At 43.2% G+C, this 24096-nt stretch overlaps 1 protein-coding gene across 1 annotated transcript in view; it reads left to right on the top strand.

Annotated features, from left to right (window-relative positions):
* The window catches only part of LOC139410049 (contactin-associated protein-like 4), a 199643-nt gene that overhangs the window by 111181 nt on the left and 64366 nt on the right, over window positions 1–24096 (top strand). The window contains exons 8-10 of the mRNA XM_071155484.1: window positions 497–797; window positions 1052–1201; window positions 2147–2318. Of these exons, the coding sequence (XP_071011585.1) occupies window positions 497–797; window positions 1052–1201; window positions 2147–2318 (623 nt within the window). The remainder of the gene's footprint in view (window positions 1–496; window positions 798–1051; window positions 1202–2146; window positions 2319–24096) is intronic.

Here is a 24096-nt window from a genome sequence, read left to right as displayed (position 1 = left end):
CCTCAGCAAGGGACCCTGAAACCTTCATTTCTACCAGTATCCAACAACAATGGCCAACATACTAGATGTCCAAACCGTACTCTCAGACACACAGACAGCCTGCATTCATTACTTCAGAAATCTGCATTTAACTAACCTGTTTAAATCCTAACTGAATGCTGTGCTCACCGTTGTTTTAGCTGAAGCAAAACAATGGTTGAGCGCAGCACTCAGTATGGTTTAGCCAGTTTAGCTTTTGACACCAGTCCTCTTTGTTTGCTCTGCTAATGTCCTGAGACCATGTCACTATAAGTTTGAGGTCTCTCATTATGATAATATGTATTATGAATGTCCTCCTTCAGGAAATGTAGCTGATTAGCTCAATCTCTTCTATTGCTATTCACGATTTACTCAGGTCAGATGTCCCTTAGCTTTATTTCACCTTCTTGCTGAGGTCTAATTAATATTTATGTTTTTCATATTTCAGTATTATTATTGATTTTTTTTTCTTCTTTAGGGCAATGTGACCTTTACTTGTGCTGAGCCGGTCTCCGTCCCAGTGACGTTCGCTGGCACCCAGAGTTTCCTCCAGTTGCCGGGTGCAGCTCTACAGCAGAGAGACGCCGGTGGCGGCGGGGTTGCCTTGGTGGCGGTTGGTGTGGCGATCAGCCTGCAGTTCCGGACCTGGAACAGAGCGGGCCTTCTGTTAACCTTTGACCTCCAGCAGCAGGTGGGGAGCCTGTGGCTCTACCTGAGCGAGACCAGAGTCCGGCTGCAGATACACAAGGCTGGCAGGATACTACTGGACGTTGTCACAGGTCAGATCAATAGTAACATCTGGTTGACGTTTTATTTTTTGTGTTCCATGTGCTGTTTTTATTTCAGGAAATAACAGTCTTATTACCCTAGATCACTGGTTAATCACTAATCACTGGAAAAGTAAAACGTCCTTGTTGCGCCCTAAGACTTTGTTATGCGGGAATATCGAGTTATCTGAGAGCAGCTTACTGTTGTGAAACACTGACTCTTGCACATTGTTGTTGTGTATGTTCTGTGTATGTTCTGTCTATAGGGTTTGGTCTGAACGACGGCCAGTGGCATTCAGTAGACCTGACTGCAAGAAGAGGTCGTCTGACCATCACTGTGGATAAAGAGGAAAGCTCCACAGCTCATGCCAGCCCATCTTTCCCTGTGGTGTCAGGAAACAACCTCTTCTTTGGAGGTAAGAGAGAGCAACACACTTACATCAGACATTGGACCCCAAGTTTTTCTTGACTGTGTCACATGACCAGGAAAAACTCTGGGCCCTAAGTGTAAATACTGCTTGGATTTCCAAGGACTAACCCTAATTTTAGTTAGATAGGCAAGTGTAACTTTGACTACTGTTGGTGCATAAATGTATCAAGATTTGAATTGGACCAGTAGCGTTTGATCTCAGGGCTTAGTGCAAAGAAGCATATAACTTCTTAACCAGACTGCAGGATCTGTCCTCCTCCAATTTAGCTTCCTTTAGAGCAGTGTTTCTCTGTTTGGCTTCTGAGCTGCTCTCTGTCCCCCTCTCCTCTCACCGCTCCTCCTCCTAATCCTCCTCTTCCATCTCTTTAGCTCTTCTCAGTTCTCTCTGTTCTGCTTCTGAGCTGTTCTCTCTGTCCTCCTCTCTTCTCGCCTCTCCTCCCCTCCTCCTCTTGCTCCTCCTCATCCTCCTTCTCATCTTTAGCGCCCTTCATTTCTCCATCAGTTCTGCTTCTGAGCTGGTCTTTCTGTCCCTCTCCTCGCCTCCTCTCAGCAAAGGCTCTTCAGCAGGCTTGTCATGCCATTTAATTACCTTTAGCCAGCAGTGTAACCAGAGAGCCAAGCAGGCAGGCAGCACCAGCTCAGTGTCCACGGTCTAAACACACTCGAAACCAGGCAGAATAACACTTATACTTAGAAAATCTCCTGTGTTCAACACTTGGCCTTGAGCTTGACTTGTGCTATATGGTATTTTTTCTAGACAATCATGAATATACTCTGCTTCGCTACTGTATGAACAATGTACATTCATATATGATACCACATATCTACGCAATTCTTTATCATGGGGTAATGGCCTTAATTGCCACCTGTCTTCTGTAAGTCCTACTAGGCAATGGCTATTGATTGATGGCTATCGTTTGGTCTAACACAGGTTGCCCGGATAGCAAGAATAACCAGGAGTGCAGAAACCCTTTCAACGTGTTCCAAGGTTGTATGAGACACATCCGTGTGGATAACAATGCTGTGGATCTGATCAAGGTGCAACAGATGCTGATAGGAAACTACAGCGACCTGCAGATTGACATGTGTGGAATCATCGACAGGTCAGTACAATAAACCACTCCTTGATTGGATTGTTACTAGGGTTTCAAAACTTTCCCAAAAGTCCAGGTTTTCCTGAAAGTCTGGTGGAAGGATTCACAGATTTCCTGTTTATTCCCTGCTGATTGCAGGAATCTTCTAACCGGGATTCTGGAAAACCTAGGCATTTTGGGAAAAGTATCGGCATTTTGTAACCTTAAAAATACTTTTACCAATGCATTATCTTCCTGGGTTCACACACATACACCCAAACTTGATACAACTTGTACAAGGTACACTGACAAACTGAGTGTGTGGACTATTGGATGAACTTATTATGAAAGCTCCTGATTCAACTTCGTGAGTGTGTACATTTTGGAGATACTGTATTTGCTAGATGTAGTTCTGTGTTGATTTGAAGATTTTTTTTTCTTCAATTAAATGTTTAGGTTACACGTTTGATTTTGCTAGACAGAGAACTCTGTGTGCATTGTTTGCTTGTCACTCGAACGCTTACCTATTAAATCCTAAGATCTTCTCCTCTGCTTCTTTTGATTGTTTTCTCACCTAACTTTATAAGAAGTGGAACCTTTTTTGAGATGAGATGTGCTATTTTGACAATACAATTTATTTACAATACAACAGTGGAAAGTGAAAGGGAGAGATTACACCACCATGTTGTGTCACACAGATGAGGAATCAGCAGAAGGTACAAGATGGGTCCCATATGAAATATGGAAATATGGAAATATAGACTTATTGTTCAGTGGAGGCCATAGTTTGGAAATAAGCACTGTCACGTTCCCTGCAGAATACGATTTGTTACAATTATGTCATTGCTTCGGCTGCCCTGTCAACTTTAAGCTGTAGTTTAGTTTAGAGCGATTGGTTTGTTTCTTATTCCCGTCTCTTCGCTTGTCTTTCTTTGGCTTTACGTTGCTATCCGTTTGGTCAGTATCTCCCATCGCCTTCCTCTTATATTGTCATTGCCGTTACGGCCATTATCATCAAAGTCATCATCATCAAAGTCATCATCATTTTTATCCCCCATTATCATTCTTATCATCACCACCCTCATACTAGTCGTCACCATGACTGCAATCACCCCTCCACTATCACCATCTATCAGTATTGTTATTGTGTGCATCCCAAATGGCACCCTTTTCACTATATAGTGCACTACTTCTGACCATAGACCCTGGCCTGGCCGCATAATAGGGAATAGGGTGGGTGCTATTTGGGATGCAGACATTGTTATCTTCATCTTCGCCATAGTTCTTCCCGTTATCCACCATCTATTCCAGATCGCATTTGATATGAAAGAGACAGCGAGTCAAAGCCACCAAAGAGCAGAGCTAATGGATTACTGTCGGCTTCCTCCACGCCCAAATAGGAAAACAATTAATGGGACAATTATCTACTCTCCTTGTGGCCATACATACTCTCACACACAAACACACACACACACACAGTTGTAGCTATGTCTGTCTGTACTGCTTCTACATAGTCATCAAAGAGAGAGAGAGAAATATCTCCTGCTTCACTGATTTTAATTGAATATCTGCACATTTGTAAATGTATCCTATTATTTCATTGTCCCCCACAATGAAATCAGGGAGGGGACTGTAAACTAGGGTGAATGATGTATTTTGCCATGGAGATCTGGCATTTACAAAATTACTCTGATTGGCCCAAGGTGTGTGTGTGTGTGTGTACGGTGCATTCAGAAAGTATTCACACCCCTTGAATTTTTCCACATTTTGTTGTGTTACAGCCTGAATTTAAAATGGAGTACATTAAGATTGTTTCAGCTGCCTAGACACAATACTCGCTTATAAAACGATATACAGTATATTATAGGGATGTGGTAGCCTAGCCTACTGGTGATGTTAAACAGTTGAGATCTGATATGCTGCGTAACGCAAGACGAGACGTAGGCCAATGTCATAGGCCAGGGATGGGCAACTTTGATAGGGGTAGGGGCCACAACAAATCACAACTCATCACGAGGGGCAGCAGTTGCTTACGTACTGCATACCCAACCAAATATTCCAAGATTTTCATAAAACAGCCTCACATATGTGATCTCTCATTTCTGCACCACAAAAGTTTGCGCAAGGCAAAAGAGTAGGTTAGGTGTGCTTCAATTACTCATTCAGGGCAGCAGACTGCAGGCGTGTAGAGCTACCTGAGCGCACCGGAGCTTCGCTCTGCCACTTCTCACAATGGTGCTTGTTTACTAAAGTTAGATCAAAGCTGAATCAATGTCGTGTTTTCGGAAAGCATTCAGACCCCTTGACTTTTTCCACATTTTATGTTACAACCTTATTCTAAAATGGATTAAACCATTTTTTCCCCTCATCAATCTACACACAATACCCCATAATGACAAAGCAAAAACAGGTTTTTAGAAATGTCAGCAAATGTTTAAAAATATTGCATTTACATAGGTAATCAGACCCTTTACTCAGTACTTTGTTGAAGCACCTTTGTCAGCGATTACTGCCTCGAGTCTTCTTGGATACAGCTTGGCACACCTGTATTTGGGGAGTTTCTCCCATTCTTCTCTGCAGATCCTCTCAAGCTCTCTCAGGTTGGATGGGGAGCATCACTGCTCAGATGTTTTCAGGTCTCTCCAGAGATGTTCGATCGGGTTCAAGTCCGGGCTCTGTCTGGGCTACTCAAGGACATTCAGAGACTTATCCCGAAGCCACTCCTGCGTTGTCTTGCCTGTGTGCCAGTTTTCCTCCAGACCTCATGCTTGACATCCAGGCCAAAGAGCTCAATCTTGGTTTCATCCAACCTGATAATCTTATTTCTTATGTCTGAGAATCCTTTAGGTACCTTTTGGTAAACTCCAAGAGGCTTCCGTCTGGACACTCTACCATAAAGGCCTGATTGGTGGAGTGCTGCAGAGATGGTTGTCCTTCTGGAAGGTTCTCCCATCTCCACAGACAAACTTTGGAGCTCTGTCAGAGTGACCGTCGGGTTCTTGGTCATGTCCCTGACTAAGGCCCTTCTCCCCCGATTGCTCAGTGTGGCCGGGCGGCCAGCTCTAGGAAGAGTCTTGGTGGTTCCAAACTTCTTCCATTTAAGAATGATGGGGGTCAGTGTGTTCTTGGAGACCTTCAATGCTGCAGAAGTCTTTTGGTACCCTTCCCCAGATCTGTACCTCAACACAATCCTGTCTCGGAGCTCTACAGACAATTCCTTCGTCCTCATGGCTTGGTTTTTCCTGCACTGTAAACTGTGGGACCTTATATAGGCAGGTGTGAGCCTTTCCAAATCATATCCAATCAGTTGAATTTACCACAGGTGGCCTCCAATCAAGTTGTAGAAACATCTCAAGGATGATCAATGGAAACAGGATGCACCTGAGCTCAATTTCGAGGCACATAGCAAAGGGTCTGAATTCTTATGTAAATGTAATATATCAGTGTATCAGTGTAAATTTTCTAAAAACCTACTTTGGCTTTGTCATTATGAGGTATTGTGTGTAGATTGATGTGGAAAATCATTTAGCTCTGTAACGTAACCGGTTTAAATACTTTCTGAATGCACTGACAGCCCTTCAAATGATTGGATTCAGCTATTTCAGCCACACCCGTTGCTGACAGGTGTATAAAATCGAGCACACAGCCTTGCAATCTCCACAGACAGACAATGGCAGTAGAATGGCCAGTACTGAAGAGCTCAGTGACTTTCAATGTGGCACCGTCATAGGATGCCACCTTTCCAACAAGTCAGTTCGTAAAATTTCTGCCCTGCAAGAGTTTCCCCGGTCAACTGTAAGTGTTGTTATTGTGAAGGGGAAATGTCTAGGAGCAACAACAGCTCAGCTGTGAAGTGGTAGGCCACACAAGCTCACAGAATGTTACCACCGAGTGGTGTAAAGCTCACCACGATTGGAATCTGGAGCAGTGGAAAAGCCTTCTCTGGAGTGATGAATCACGCTTCACCATCTGGCAATCTGGATATATATCTGGATATATATATGAGGATATTAGGAGAGCGCTACCTGCCCCAATGCATAGTGCCAACTGTACAGTTTGGTGGAGGAAGATTACTGGTCTGGGGCTGTTTTTCATGGTTCGGGCTAGGCCCCTTAATTCCAGTGAAGGGAAATCTTAACGCTACAGCATAAAATGACATTTTAAATGATTCTGTGATTCCAACTTTGTGGCAATAGTTTGGGAAAGGCCCTTTCCTGTTTCAGCATGGCAATGCCCCTGTTTACAAAGCGAGGTCCATATAGAAATGGTTTGTTAAGATTGGTGTACTTGAGAGCCCTGATCTCAACCCCATCGAACACCTTTGGGATGAATTGGAACGCCGACTGCAAGTCAGGCCTAATCGCCCAACATCAGTGCCCGACCTAACGTATGCTCTTGTGGCTGAATGCAAGCAAGTCCCCGCAGCAATGTTCTTACATTTAGTGGAAAGGCTTCCCAGAGGAGTGGAGGCTGTTATAGCAGCAAAGGGGGTACCAACTCCATATTAATGCCCATGATTTTGGAATGAGATGTTTGACGAGCAGGTGTTCACATACAATGGCAACCATGCACAACATACTTGTATGACTGTGTCTTTTCATATACCACTCAGTGAAATACCTGTACGATATTTATAGTAAGTTGTACTTGGAGAAAATCGGAACTCACTAAAATGAAAATGGATGGCCCTCCTTTCAGTAAAATATATTTTTATCCGACCGTCCCTGAACACTTGAAAAAAAACAAGTGACCCTCCCCTATACCCAAAGTAATAATTAAAACATAAAGAGGATTCCAGAGAACATGCCTACCATTAACCCTCACTTATAGGACAGACCAGAGCAATAGATATGCTGTTTTAAAAATTACATGACAACGTGCAAACATTACATGGCAAAGTGACAATTTGTATAGGGCTTAGAGCTGCTGGCCAGAAGGTTGTGGGTTTGCCGACCACCATGGATAAGGGTAGGGGTAAAAAATATCTCCTTTCAAAAAAGCATTGCATGAATCTATCATTGCATTTGTGGGTCTGAGAAGAAGTAGCCTTTTATAAACGCATTATATATCTCCTTGACTATAAAAGGTTGTAACTCAATCTCTGAATGTCATAGAGATGGCCCAAATATATCCCCATATGCATCAGAGTCACGTTGTTCTCGGGTACTTTGTTTACAGCAAAAAGCATTGCGGACTACAGCGCTGTTATAGTTTGCTTTGTATAATCTGCCTCATTTTTTATTCTCCTAAATGGTATACTTACAAGGGGTAGGTAGGTACACCATTACAAGGGGTAGCTATGCTTTTTGCTATTTTATTTAACAAAAGGTATGGCGTACCCGCACATACCCCCTTCAATTTGAGCCCTGGCTTTAACTTGACACACCAAGCCCTTCACTGACACATTAATATTTAAAGAGTCCATGGGGGGGTGGAGGAATTGGCTGACAAATCTATGGATAGCAGCCTATACTTTTGTCTGTCAAACAGGTAGGCCTACCTCTTATTTCTTAAATAGGAAGAAATCGGCTCCAACACAAAGTCCTCTTGTTGTTAGCAGAGACTAATTAAAATGAACACTCTTCAAATTAATTACGCCTTCTCTAATTAGCGTCCACGTTCTGTAAACTTCAAACTGTCCCTTATGTGTTAGTAAACAGGCAGTCAGAGAGGGGTTTGGGATTTTCTTTTTTCACTGGACAGAATCACATAGTAAAAATGTTTCCAGCCAGCAGAAATAACGTTTTCATCTTCTAACTCCATTTAACAGACATTACTGTGGTGTAATGTTAGGGGAGGGGGGGTGAAATAATTTATTGATAACCACAACTTTCTTCTCATTTCAGTGGAACTTATTACATCTGCAGGCGCGTATGTGTGCGTGTTGGCACGTGCGAATGTGCGCATGTTTGTGTGTCAGCTGTAGAGAGAAACCGACAAGAGTCTAACAGATAGGTTGAAAAAATGACAAAATTTAATGGTACCGTGCATATCCATCAAATTATATTATTTTATTTAAAAATAATTTTAATAATAATTTTTCTCCCCAATTCCATGGTATCCATTTGTTGTAGTAGCTACTATCTTGTCTCATTGCTACAACTCCCGTACGGACTCGGGAGAGACGATACACAACCCAACCTGCTTCTTAACACAGCACGCATCCAACCCGGAAGCCAGCCGCACCAATGTGCCTGAGGAAACACTGTGTACCTGGCAACCTTGGTTAGCACGCACTGCGCCCGGCCCGCCACAGGAGTCGCTGGTGCGCGATGAGACAAGGACATCCCTACCGACCAAGCCCTCCCTAACCCGGACGACGCTAGGCCAATTGTGCGTCGCCCCATGGACCTCCCGGTCACGGCCGGTTACGACAGAGCCTGGGCGCGAACCCAGAGTTTCTGATGGCACAGCTGGCGCTGCAGTACAGCGCCCTTAACCACTGCGCCACCCGGGAGGCTCATCAAATTATATTCAACCATATCTAATGAGTGCCACACATTTCAGTACTATCTATTAAACATTAGGAAAATTGTTAGATTCAAACACCAAGGACCGCTTTCCCAGACACAGACTACACTGACAGTGTTGCCTTAAAAGCATTTTCAATGGACCTTCTCAGCTGAGCATGCCTATCAGTCCAGGAAAAATGCTTAGGCCTGGATTTAATCAGATCGAGCATTAACCAGCGTTGGCCATTGGCCGACATCCACATAGCAGATGTGGCGGTGTTGGAGGTGCAACTGCTGTATGAACTAACATATCGGTGAGCGGCTGCTCTCATGTGTCACAAACCACTCCCTTTACTTATTATCCCTACTGCGTTAAAAGTTCAAAACAGCACTATCGATGTTGGAAATAGCCTAATGACTCAAATGTCGAAACATAATTCATTTGAATTTGGATTGGGGGATTTATGCATAGTAGTCTAATTAGAGTGTTTGAACGTCTAATTTGGCTGCATGGGATTTGTCATATACTCGGGTGTGGTTATACTCGAGTGTTGTTTCGCTGCATCCAATAGCAGTGTCTGTGGTAAGGCAACACAAGGAGCCGATTGTGGATTTGGCAGCACTGACGCAGTTCCACCTCCGATACTGCCAAAACAGCGCTATGCAGATGTCAATCTGATTGAATCCAGCACTTAATCTGGGTTCAGAAACCTGGCCTGAAAACCTGAAAAATTGTGTGCTAAAATAAAAATATAATGTTTGACAAGCCTGCTGACTAGGTTATATTCTAGAAGTGAATTTCAGGGTGGTGGAAGGGGCAAATTCTGCATAGTCCACACTTTTTTAAAAAAAATCTTGATACATGTGTTCTTGGATCGCTCTACCCCAGTGGTGTCAAAAATATGTCCTGCGAGGTGTTCCAATTAGGCCCGCAGGTGGTTTGAGTATTGTTGGGGAGAGGACAAACTCAATATGCTTTAAAATTACTAAAACCAAATCGAAAAAGTATAGAAATGATAATGGACCAGTGGAGGCTCCTCAGAGGAGGAAGGGGAGGACCATCCTCCTCAGTGAATTTCATAAAAATAAAAATAGTGAAACAATAAAAAAGGTAGCCTTTTTACATACAACGAAACTAAATATATTCACGTCACCAAATAATTGATTGATAATCCCCATCAAAATCCATAATTTTAACTGCATTGGATGTGTCTACATCCATCGCATCCGCCGATGTCGCACTTCCTCATCTGCGGTGAAAGGTGACAGAGCTAGAGCAGTGTTTGTCAGAACATGAGACATCCCGAAAATCAATCTTCTAACCTGCCTCACCCAATATGATACGGAACCGCTATTATTTGTCATTTTTAGACTTTATAGCAAGAACCACAGCCATCAGAAGCTAACCAGCTAATTAGCTACAAGCGATTTAGTCATTGTTAGCCTCTGCTAGCGGCCTTTATCTTCTGCACAGGTACCAGCCCTTTTTTAAAATATATATTTTTTTTTGCCTGGATAATACTCGCCAGCCTACCAGTAACAGACTCTCACTCCACTACAACGCCTGATTCCTTCCGTAATCCCTGGACCATTCCCCTGATCTTCACAGCTAGCTAACACCCACCGAGTTACACAGTACTGAAGCTATCCGTGAGGCCCACCTCCCGGCCTACTCAGTTGTTCACCCGGACTCCACCCAAACACGGCTAGAACACTCTATTCCACCGTATCCTTGCCTTAAGCTCTGGACTTTGGCACCGGATCACCGCTGCTACCGAGTGGCTATAGTGGCTAACGCCTCTGCCCCGAAGCTAGCACCAGTTAGCCGTGAGCCAGGCGCATCTCCCGGATAGAAAACTAAATTACTACAACTACAATACCTCTTTCGCCACCTGGCTTGGATCCTTAGTCGACAGGTCTGCCGACGAATACACCATCCACTGTGCCTTCAACCGGCTTCCGTCGGAGCAGACGCTTCTACTAGCCCCTGGCTACTAACTTTAAACGCTGCGTCGCCCGCGTGCTAGCGTGGTAACGACTACTCCGCGGCCTCCCCGTTCTATTGCTGCCCCCTGGACCCTATGATCACTTGGCTACATAGCTGATGCCCGCTGGACTGTCCATTAATCACGGTACTCCATTGTGTTTATATATATATTTTTTTTATTTTATTTTATTTGGTGTTTATCTGCCGGCCCCAGCCGCGAACTCATGCTCTCTGTGTAGTTAACCGCCCCTCTGCCCATTCATCTCCATTTTACCTGTTGTTTTAGCTTATTAGCTGTTGTTGTTGTCTTAGCTAGCTCTCCAAATCAACACGTGATTACTTTATGCCTCGCTGTATGTCTCTCTCATATGTCAATATGCCTTGTATACTTTTGTTTAGGTTAGTTATCATTGTTTTAGTTTACAATGGCCCCCCTTTCCACTCATTATACCTCTGATACCTCCTTTGTCCCACCTCCCACACATGCGGTGACCTCACCCATTATAACCAGCTTATCCAGAGATACAACCTCTCTTATCATCACTCAGTGCCTGGGCTTACCCGCACCCCACCATACCCCTGTCTGCACATTATGCCCTGAATCTATTCTACCACGCCCAGAAATCTGCTCCTTTAATCTTTGTCCCCAACGCTCTAGGCGACCAGTTTTGATAGACTTTAGCCGTACCCTCATCCTACTCCTCCTCTGTTCCTCGGGTGATGTGTAGGTAAACCCAGGCGCCACGTGTCCCCAGGCACCCTCATTGGTTGACTTCTGTGATCGTAAAAACCTTGTTTTCATGCATGTCAACATCAGAAGCCTCCTCCTTAAGTTTGTTTTACTCACTGCTTTAGCACACTCCGCCAACTCTGATGTCCTTGCCGATTCTGAATCCTGGCTTAGGAAGGCCTGGCTTAGGAAGGCCACCAACAATTCTGAGATTTCCATACCCAGCTACAACATTTTCCGTCAAGATAGAACTGCCAAAGGGGGAGGAGTTGCAATCTACTGCAGGGAGAGCCTGCAAAGTTCTGTCATACTTTCCAGGTCTATACCAAACAGTTTGAACTTATAATTAAAAAAATTAACCTCTCCAGAAATAAGTCTCTTACTGTTGCCGCCTGCTATCGACCTCCCTCCGTTCGTAGCTGTGCCCTGGACACCATTTGTGAATTGATCGCCCCCCATCTAGCTTCACAATTTGTTCTGTTAGGTGACCTAAACTGGGATATGCTTAACACCCCTGCAATCCTACAATCTAAGCTAGATGCCCTCAATCTCACACAAATTATCAGGAACTCACCAGGTACAACCCTAAATACGTAAACATGGGCACCCTCATAGACATTATCCTGACCAACTTGCCCTCCAAATACACCTCCTCTGTTTTCAATCAGGATCTCAACGATCACTGACTCATTGCCTGTATCCTCTATGGGTCCGCGGTCAAACGACCACCCCTCATCACTGTCAAACGCTCCCTAAAACACTTCTGCGAGCAGGCCTTTCTAATCGACCTGGCCCGGGTATCCTGGAAGGATATTGACCTCATCCCGTCAGTCGAGGATGCCTGGTCATTCTTTAAAAGTAATTTCCTCACCATCTTAGATAAGCATGCCCCGTTGAAAAAATGCAGAATTAAGAACAGATATAGCCCTTGGTTCACTCCAGACCTGACTGCCCTTGACCAGTACAAAAACATCCTGTGGTGGACTGCCATAGCATCGAATAGTCCCCACGATATGCAACTGTTCAGGGAAGTCAGGAACCAATACACTCAGTCAGTCAGGAAAGCAAAGGCTAGCTTTTTCAAGCAGAAATTCGCATCCTGTAGCTCTAACTCCAAAAGGTTTTGGGACACTGTAAAGTCCATGGAGAACAAGAGCACCTCCTCCCAGCTGCCCACTGCACTGAGGCTAGGTAACACGGTCACCGCTGATGAATCCATGATAATCTGAAATTTCAATAAACATTTCTCAATGGCTGGCCATGCCTTCCTCCTGGCTAGTCTAACCGGCCAGGGCATGTTGTCCGGACCTCTGGCAGTCTCTATGGGGGTACCACAGGGTTCAATTCTTGGGCCGACTCTTTTCTCTGTATATATCAATGATGTCGCTCTTGCCTGATCCACCTCTATGCAAACGACACCATTTTGTATACTTCTGGCCCTTCCTTGGACACTGTGCTAATTAACCTCCAATCCAAAATCAAATCTAGAATCTGCTTTCTATTTTGCAACAAAGCCTCCTTCACTCACGCCGCCAAACTTACCCTAGTAAAACTGACTATCCTACCGATCCACGACTTCGGTGATGTCATCTACAAAATAGCTTCCAACACTCTACTCAGCAAACTGGATGCAGTCTATCACGGTGCCATCCGTTTTGTTACCAAATCACCTTATACCACTCACCACTGCGACCTGTATGCTCTAGTCGGCTGGCCCTCGCTACATATTCGTTGCCAGACCCACTGACTCCAGGTCATCTATAAGTCTATGCTAGGTAAAGCTCCGCCTTATCTCAGTTCACTGGTCACGATAACAACAACCACCCGTAGCACACGTTCCAGCAGGTATATCTCACTGATCATCCCCAAAGCCAACACCTCATTTGGCCGCCTTTCCTTTCAGTTCTCTACTGCCAGTGACTGGAACGAATTGCAAAAATCTCTGAAGTTGGAGACTTTTATTTCCCTCACCAACTTTAAACATCAACTATCTGAGCAGCTAACCGATCACTGCAGCTGTACATAGTCCATCTGTAAATATGCCACCAAATCTACCTATCTCATCCCCAAACTGTTTTTATTTTATTTACTTTTCTGCTCTTTTGCACACCAGTATCTATACTTGCACATCATCATCTGCTCATTTATCACACCAGTGTTAATCTGCTAAATTGTAATTATTCGCTCCTATGGCCTATTTATTGCCTACCTCCTCATGCCTTTTGCACACACTGTATATAGACTTTCCTTTCTCTACTGTGTCATTGACTTGTTTGTGTTATTGGCTTGTTTATTGTTTACTCCATGTGTAACTCTGTGTTGTTCTCTGTGTCACACTGTTTTACTTTATCTTGGACAGGTCGCAGTTGCAAATGAGAACTTGTTCTCAACTAGCCTACCTGGTTAAATAAAGGTGAAATACAATAAAATAAATAATGAAAATGTCTGTACTGTCCAAGCGGTTTGACCTACAAACTTATGACCACTCTATGGAAAGGGGAGACTCTCACGAACACGACGGTGGTCTCCATTTTGCTCTACGGCCGCCCACAAGTGTCAGAGAACTCGTCGGAAGTCGGTACTGTTGATGTGCCAACTTCTGTTTTATTGCGCACAAACCATTTGGGCTACAAGCTAATGTGACCCCACTGTGAAAAGGGGAGATTTTCACAAAAACTATCTTTTCAATTTTGCTCTATGACCCCCACAGAGAGGACTGATCTGAAGGTAACCAGTACCGGTTTAAAAAAATGAATGGATGTATGAAGGTAGTTTCGAAAAAAACGTTTACAGTACCAGTCAAAAGTTTGGACATACCTACTCATTCAAGGGTTTTTATTTAGATTATTTTCTACATTGTAGAATAATAGTGAAGACATCAAAACTATGAAATAACACATATGGAATCATGTAGTAACAAAAAAAAGTGTTAAACAAATCTAAATATATTTTATATTTGACAAATCTAAATATATTTTATATTTGACATTCTTCAAAGTTGCCACTTTGCCTTGATGACAGCTTTGCACACTCTTGTCATCTCTTAACCAGCTTCATGAAGAATGCTTTTCCAACAGTCTTAAAGGACCAATCTCAATTGGGTTGAGTTTGGGTGATTATGGAGGGCATCACTCTCCTTGGTCAAATAGCCCTTACACAGCCTGGAGGTGTGTTTTGGGTCCTTTTCCTGTTGAAAAACAAATGATAGTCCCACTAAGCGCAAACCAGATGGGATGGCGTATCGTTGCAGAATGCTGTGGTAGCCATGCTGGTTAAGTGTGCCTTGAAATCTAAATAAAGAACTGACAGTGTCACCAAAAAAGCACCATCACACCTCCTCCATGCTTCACAGTGGAAACCACACATGCAGAGATCATCCATTCACCTACTCTGCGTCTCACAAAGACACAGTGGTTGCAACCAAAAATCTCAAATTTGGACTCATCAGACCAAAGGACAGACTTCCACCGGTCTAATGTCCAATGCTTGTGTTTCTTGGCCCAAGCAAGTCTCTTCTCGTTATCGGTGTCCTTTAGTAGTGATTTCTATGCAGCAATTTGACCATGAAGGCCTGATTCACATAGTCTCCTCTGAACAGTTGATGTTAAAATATGACTGTTACTTGAACTCTCTGAAGTACTTATTTGGGCTGCAATCTGAGGGGCAGTTAACCCTAACCCTAATGAACTTGTCCTCTGCAGCAGAGGTAACTCTGGATCTTCCTTTCCTGTGGCGGTCCTCATGAGAACCGGTTTCCCCAGAGCTCTTGATGGTTTTTGCGACTGCACTTGAAGAAACTTTCAAAGTTCTTGAAATTTTCCGGATTGACTGTCATTTCTCTTTGATTATTTGAGCTGTTCTTGTCATAATATGGACTTGGTATTTTACCAAATAGGGCTATCCTCTGTATATCACCCCTCGCTTGTCACAGCACAACTGATTGGCTCAAACGCATTAAGAAGGAAAGGAATTCCACAAATGGACTCTTAAGGAAGGAATTATACAATGATCAAATGGATCATGCTGTTTTTATGTGGCTGCTTTGAAAGTGAACTGTGTTTGCATGTGATCAGGGGTGTATTCATTCTGCTGATTCTATTGAAAAACTTTTCTTAAACGGAACGAAACAGGGATACACATTCTCGAATTTGTTCAATAGAAACTCTCGTTTGCAACTTTTGGACTAATGATTACACCCTAGATCAGCTAGATGCAGGCAAGAGTGTGCATTACGGTATTGAATGTGTCACTGTCTGTCACCTTGATTACTCAAATTTTCTTATCGACCTGTGCCCCTACGTTGTTAACTTTCATTTATAGGCTATTTTGAAGCAACCTCATCATGGGTATAGGGACAATTTGAGTATCATGTAGTAGCCTAAACCTATCAATATTATATTGACCTTGGTAATTGAAATTTGAATGACAGCCATCCAATATGCTGTAATGGAAATAAGGCCATGCTCATCTTAAACAGCCCCGACCGCCACTGTAATGGACCTATATTTATACCGTTTCTTGACTGTCCAGTTAGCTAATAATCACTGGACAGTCAGGGAGCATAGAAAATTCCAAAAACGAGGAATAGAGGATAATTCTTTGCAAACTGTGACTGCAAGGAAATATAAGCAATTGTCAGTTCGGCCCTCCCGGGACCTTATTGAAGACCGAATGCTGCCCCCAGGGCAAAATGAGTATGACACTCCTGCTCTACCCCCTACCGCTGTTACGTAACTTCACTCTCTCCACATTGTAAATATGAACGCCTGTGTGATGCTGTTGCTCTGCTGCTTGTCAGGAAGGACGAAGAAATGAATACGAGAAAAGGGGAGTAGCGATAGTGTGTGTGTGTGTTTGTGTGAGAGAGGGGGAGAGGGAGTTAATTTGTGTGTGTGTGTGTGTGTGTGTGTGTGTGTGTGTGTGTGTGTGTGTGTGTGTGTGTGTGTGTCTGTGTGTGTGTGTGTGTGTGAGTGCGCTGCAATTTGTGCCTGCATGTGGAAGCTAGAGGGGGAGCGCTGTTTTTAGCTGACTCAATGTCCCTTTGGTCTGTGTGACACCTTTGCGTGTTGAAAGTGCTCCTTCGATAAATTAACAGGCATAAACAGTGCATAGAGTATATACTGAAATAATGGAGCCAATGTTGACATGTCAGGCAGGCATGCGGCACACACCATTACTTTATGACACAGAGCGTGCGTGTGTGAGTGTGTGCGTGCGTGTGTGTGTGTGCATGACAAAGGGAATAAGGCAGTAGCACAAAGCTGGTAGCTAAGCCTGATGAGTGGATAGGGGAATTGAATAATTTATAATGCACAGTGATTTTAGTCTGCGCTCTCTCTAGGTTTGCAAGCTACCTAAATCTATAAAAAGATCCAGTTTCTCAGGAACAGAGAACAGGCACGATCGGGTCCATTGCCACCTCGCCTTATGCAGTAAGAATTGGAGATGTGTTGATGTCACTAATATACACTGCAAACATATATTTATCTTAAGATCTTAATCACCATAATGATTACCATTCTGGTAAATTTTCCAGATTTCCACCCCATAATTGTCTCACTTAATTGTATTTATTATGTAGTGAAAATTACTTCCACTCTATTGTGTAGTTATTCCACTCTTACCGATTACTAGCTAATTGCCTATAATTCCCCATAGCATTCGCTCGTATTGCCATTCATGTATATTACTTCACCCCCTGCAGAGCTGCTTTTGTTTTGTTTTCCCATTGGCTCCGCAGCAGAGGCTACTGCATTGTATAGCCAGGTTATCTATGGCTGCTGTGGGTTTTGGATGAAATTTGCTGTATCCAGACATGCCCTTACACAGTGGTGGAAAAAGTTCCCAATTTTCATGCTTGAGTAAATGTAAAGATAACTAAATAGAAAATGACTAAAGTAAAAGTGAAAGTCACCCAGTGAAATATTTCTTGAGTAAAAGTCTAAAAGTATTTGGTTTTAAATATACTTAAGTATCAAAAGTAAATGTAATTGCTCAAATATAATATCAAAAGTAAAAGTATAAATCACTCCCCATTCCTTATATTAAGCAAACCAGACGGGATAATTAAAAATATATATTATTTAAGGATAGCCAGGGGCACACTCATACACTCAGACATAATTTACAAGCAAAGCATTTGTGTTTAGTCAGTCCGTCAGATCAGAGGCATTAGGGATGACTAGGGATATTCTCTTCAGAAGTGTGTGAATTTGACCATTTTCCTGTCCTGCTAAGCATTCGAAATGTAACGAGTACTTTTGGGTGTCAGGGAAAATGTATGGAGTAAAAAGTACATAATTTTCTTTAGGAATGTAGTGAAGTAAAAGTTGTCATAGATGTAAAGAACAGATACCCCAAAAAATTACTTAAGCATTTTTACTTAGGTACTATACACCACTGCCCTTACAACAAAAAGACATGAAAGAATCACATGAAAAAAAACACATGATTTTCGGACACAGCACAGATTGATGGGTACACTTCCTGTTTTGGTCCTATGAGAACACTCGCAATGGCCGCAAGTCCACCCATTACCCCATAATTGACTTGAATAGGGACACCTGTTCTATTCATTCTAATTCTATGGCAGCACATGCAGTCAGGAACAAAAGAAAGGAAAAAATATTTGTCAAAACATAGATATCTTTTATTACGGAGACCGCAGTCATTTGGCTGGCAAATTACCGTCACCCCAATTTGAACTCAGGTCTGGCTGTATTTTGCTGCATCGAGGAGTGTTGGACCAGTGAGTTTGGCCTGTCAGCTTCCAGAGATCACACCCCAAGTTGCATCACGATCTCACCCTTAATATGCATTTACATTTTCCTGAATTAGCAAATTAGAGCAGATGGAGCTATCAAACTATATAGACTTCCTGTATTTTGTTTCAATCAAAGCACATTCTGCCTTGTGGTGCACGCTGTTTAGTTTTGGATGCATTATATACAAATATTTGTTTACTTTTCAGCTAACCATCCTTAAATCTCATTAAATAAATGTTTTGGTGTAACAGTAACGTTATACTATCCTATTACAATGCATTCGGAAAGTATTCGAACCCCTTGACTTCTTCCACATTTTGTTACATTACAGCCTTATTCTAAAATGGATTAAATAGTTTTTTCCCCCTCATGAATCTGCACACAATACCCCATAATGACAAAGCATAAACAGGTTTGCCAAGCATCACGTCTGGAGGAAACCTGGCACAATCCCGACGGTGAAGCATGGTGGTTGCAGCATCATGCTGTGGGGATGTTTTTCAGCGGCAGGGACTGGGAGACTACTCAGGATCTATAGAAAGATGAATGGAGCAAAGTACAGAGAGATCCTTGATGAAAACCTGCTCCATAGCGCTCAGGACCTCAGACTAGGGTTCACCTTCCAACAGGACAATGACACTAAGCACACAGCCAAGACAATGCAGGATTGGCTTCGGGATAAGTCTCTGAATGTCCTTGAGTGGCCCAGCCAAAGCCCGGACTTGAACCCGATCAAACATCTCTGGAGGGACCTGAAAATAACTGTGCAACGACGCTCCCCATCCAACCTTAGAGAGCTTCAGAGTATCTGCAGAGAAGAATGGGAGAAACTCCCCAAATACAGGTGTGCCAAGATTGTAGTGTCATACCCAAAAAGACTTGAGGCTGTAATCGCTGACGAAAACCTGTTTTTGCTCCTGTCATTATGGGATATTTATTGTGTACATGGGGAAAATGGTTTAATCCATGGTAGAATAAGGCTGTAACGGTACAACATGTGGATAAAAGTCAACGCCTCTGAATACTTTCCGAAAGCACTGTATATTTGGTTATGTGATGTAGAATGCTAATTCATCATTATGTGATCTTCCAATACATTTATTCAGCTAACTTTAGTAAACAAGCACCATTGTGAGAAGTGGCAGAGCGAAGCTCCGGTGCGCTCAGGCAGCACTACACGCCTGCAGTTTGATGCCCTTTAGGAGCAATTGAAACACATCTAGCCTACTCTTTTGCCTCATGCAACATTTGGTGATGCAGAAATGAGAGACCACATACATCTGTGGATCTTTATGAAAATCTTGGAGTTTTGGGGTGGTTATGCAGACCCGGAAGCAACTGCTGCCCCTCATAATGAGTTCTGATTTTTTATTTTTTATTTTCTATCAAAGTTGCCCATCCCTGGCCTATGACATTGGCCTACGTCTCATCTTGCGCTGCGCAGAATATCAGATCGCAACAACGATTGGAGAAGTGTTTAACATCACCAGCAGGCTAGGCTATCACAGTCATTAGCGCAAAATACAGGTCGGAATGTCTGACTTTAATACTGGGCAAATTAAATCAACCTTTTTTTTTCTTATTTAGTGGTGTTTTAATGTGTTGATAAAGTGCTGGACATGATTGTTTGACTGGGACAAAGGGCCAATTGCGGGACTGTCCCGCATAGTCCTTGACATGGGGTCACTCTACCTGTCTCCTTCAGGGCCCTTGTCAGGCTCAGCTGCCTCTTGAAGACAAACTACAGTTCAGACACCAGTGAATGACGACTAAGAAAACAACACGGTAGCCTACACTGTTGTTTCTCCCGGCCTGCTGTGCCTGTCTCTCAGCCGGTGACTTTTCCACCCTGTGACATGGCTATATTTGTGACCTCTCTGTGATTGGGGTCACGATGCAAGAGGCTTAGCCTGCCGAGGGCTGGGCTGGAGGTAGCATCAGGGCCAGGGAGAGAGGGGGTTATAAGTAGCAGAGGGTGCCTAGCTGTGCCAACCTCCTGTCACCCTGTCTGTGAGCTACTGTGGCATACTGTCCTGGAGCAGGTTCTCTCTCTCTCCCACTGCCCAGAAGGGGATACAAATATATACTTTCTTGGTTCCCATCACACTGTTTAGGGGAATGAGTTTATTTACTTTGTAGCTCATTGAAGTCCTTTGTAGGACATTCTAGCAAACTTTTCTCTTTAAGGTTCTTCACCAGGGGGGTTCAGTGACATGGCTGTGAACTGTAATGACTTGGAGTCACGTTGAGTACAGTTGGATGGACACAGCGCGTGATGATATACATTGCAATTATATACACCAGCCAAGTGTCTCTTTGTATTGGATAAACCCGCCAGACCCCGTTCTTTCAGCATCAGACCCCGCTCTTGTCTTGCAGATGAAGACAGACATCCCTAACCCCATTCCCACTTTCCAAATACATTTCAACAATCTCCTCAACCCCTGGCACCGTTCTATCATAAGGGGTTTTATCTGCTGTACCCATCACCCATCACTCTTCACATTCCATACACGTTTAATTGCAACATTTAACAACACAACAGCGCCTCTTCAACCTCAGGAGGCTGAAGAAATTTGGCTTGGCCCCCTGAGCAACGGCCTGTTCACCCCGCTACCATCTAGAAGGCGGAGACAGTACAGGTGCATCATAGCTGGGACCGAGAGACTGAAAAACAGGTTGTATCCCCAGGCTGTTAAACAGCTGGCCTCCGCCCGGTACCCTGCCCTGATCCTTACACACTGTCCCTAGCCGGTCACCACCCAGTACTCTACCCTGCACCTTAGAGATTGTTCCCCTATGTTCATAGAGTCATTGAACACTGGTCATTTTAATAATGTTTACATACTGTTCTACCCTCTTCACATGTATTGTATATACTGTATTCTAACCATGGCTCATCCTACTACTACTATATACAGTATATATATTCCGGACTCGTTCTATTACGGCTCACTGATATTGCTTCATTTCTTGTTTTTTTTCTTCTTTTAACTTTTTGGATTATACTATACAGTGCCTTGCGAAAGTATTCGGCCCCCTTGAACTTTGCGACCTTTTGCCACATTTCAGGCTTCAAACATAAAGATATAAAACTGTATTTTTTTGTGAAGAATCAACAACAAGTGGGACACAATCATGAAGTGGAACGACATTTATTGGATATTTCAAACTTTTTTAACAAATCAAAAACTGAAAAATTGGGCGTGCAAAATTATTCAGCCCCTTTACTTTCAGTGCAGCAAACTCTCTCCAGAAGTTCAGTGAGGATCTCTGAATGATCCAATGTTGACCTAAATGACTAATGATGATAAATACAATCCACCTGTGTGTAATCAAGTCTCCGTATAAATGCACCTGCACTGTGATAGTCTCAGAGGTCCGTTAAAAGCGCAGAGAGCATCATGAAGAACAAGGAACACACCAGGCAGGTCTGAGATACTGTTGTGAAGAAGTTTAAAGCCGGATTTGGATACAAAAAGATTTCCCAACCTTTAAACATCCCAAGGAGCACTGTGCAAGGGATAATATTGAAATGGAAGGAGTATCAGACCACTGCAAATCTACCAAGACCTGGCCGTCCCTCTAAACTTTCAGCTCATACAAGGAGAAGACTGATCAGAGATGCAGCGAAGAGGCCCATGATCACTCTGGATGAACTGCAGAGATCTACAGCTGAGGTGGGAGACTCTGTCCATAGGACAACAATCAGTCGTATATTGCACAAATCTGGCCTTTATGGAAGAGTGGCAAGAAGAAAGCCATTTTTTAAAGATATCCATAAAAAGTGTTGTTTAAAGTTTGCCACAATTCACCTGGGAGACACACCAAACATGTGGAAGAAGGTGCTCTGGTCAGATTAAACCAAAATTGAACTTTTTGGCAACAATGCAAAACGTTATGTTTGGCGTAAAAGCAACACAGCTCATCACACTGAACACACCATCCCCACTGTCAAACATGGTGGTGGCAGCATCATGGTTTGGGCCTGCTTTTCTTCAGCAGGGACAGGGAAGATGGTTAAAATTGATGGGAAGATGGATGGAGCCAAATACAGGAAACCTGATGGAGTCTGCAAAAGACCTGAGACTGGGACGGAGATTTGTCTTCCAACAAGACAATGATCCAAAACATAAAGCAAAATCTACAATGAAATGGTTCAAAAATAAACATATTCAGGTGTTAGAATGGCCAAGTCAAAGTCCAGACCTGAATCCAATCGAGAATCTGTGGAAAGAACTGAAAACTGCTGTTCACAAATGCTCTCCATCCAACCTCACTGAGCTCGAGCTGTTTTGCAAGGAGGAATGGGAAAAAATGTCAGTCTCTCGATGTGCAAAACTGATAGAGACATACCCCAAGCGACTTACAGCTGTAATCGCAGCAAAAGGTGACGCTACAAAGTATTAACTTAAGGGGGCTGAATAATTTTGCACGCCCAATTTTTCAGTTTTTGATTTGTTAAAAAAGTTTTAAATATCCAATAAATGTCGTTCCACTTCATGAATGTGTCCCACTTGTTGTTGATTCTTCACAAAAAAATACAGTTTTATATCTTTATGTTTGAAGCCTGAAATGTGGCAAAAGGTCGCAAAGTTCAAGGGGGCCGAATACTTTCGCAAGGCACTGTATGTGTTTTGTTATTTTTAGGTATTACTGCACTGCTGGAGCATAAGCATCTGCAAATTGGTAAATGTGTAAGTCTATGTAAACTTTGATTTCAGTTTGATTTGTTTGTGAACCAGGCATTGTCAGCCCTGTGTTGTGACACCATTCCTTCATATGATTCTGACTTGACAGCTATCATTCAGTCAGTGATGGTTGGGACAGACAGGTGTGCGCGTGTCTGTGTGTCTGACTGTCTCCAAGTCTCAGAGCTCTGAGCAGTTGACCACCTGAACGCACAATGTCATAAAAGGGACTGTTATTAACAAGAGAATGTTACCTGCCTGCAGGCATTTACATGTGTGCCTGAGAAGAAAGCTTGCCATGTGAACAGCAGGCTGCGGTGAGAGATATTGTGTGTGTGTGTGTGTGTGCGCGCTCGCATTTGAGAGAGAGGAAGATAATGCGTGCATGAGGCAGCAGGCAGCAGTGAGAGCGTGAGGCATCCTGTGAAATCCTGTGATTCAGCTCAGTGGCTGTCCTGGAATCAATTCCAGTCAGGCCAGGCAGACGAATGTGTCTCAGGCTGTGCTGCTGGGTTGAGGATGATGGGGACGGCTGGCAGGATGTCCTCCCTCCTTCACATGCCATTTTAAATCTTTATCTTAGAGAGAACAGTGTTAGAAGGCAACCGTTTCATTCTCAGCCTGAAATATGTTCTCTCATTCCGTTTTTGTCGGGAAGGGCTCAAAATCAGTACCCATGTGTCATTTAGAGCCTATAGCTACAAAATGCACACACATACGCTACTGTTCAAAAGTTTGGGGTCACTTAAATCATTTGCAAAATGTATAGGAAATATAGTCAAGACGTTGACAATGAATAATGATTTTTAATTAAAATAATATATGTGTCCTTCAAGCTTTGCTTTCGTCAAAGAATCCTCCATTTGCAGCAATTACAGCCTTGCAGACCTTTAGCATTCTAGTTGTGAATTTGTTGAGGTAATCTGAAGATATTTCACCCCCTGCTTCTTGAAGCACCTTCCACAAGTTGTTTTGGCTTGATGGGCAGTTCTTATGTACCATACGGTCAAGCAGCTCCCACAACAGCTCAATAGGGTTGAGATTCGATGACTGTGCTGGCCAATCCATTATAGACAGAATACCAGCTGACTGCTTCTTCCCTAAATAGTTGTTGCATAGTTTGGAGCTGTGCTTTGGGTCATTGTCCTGTTGTAGGATGAATTTGGCTCCAATTAAGCGTCATC

This window comes from Oncorhynchus clarkii, chromosome 5 (assembly GCF_045791955.1).
Source record: "Oncorhynchus clarkii lewisi isolate Uvic-CL-2024 chromosome 5, UVic_Ocla_1.0, whole genome shotgun sequence".
NCBI lineage: Eukaryota > Metazoa > Chordata > Actinopteri > Salmoniformes > Salmonidae > Oncorhynchus > Oncorhynchus clarkii.
Note: the sequence above shows the minus strand (reverse complement) of the source record. Positions and strands in the feature narration are given on the sequence as shown.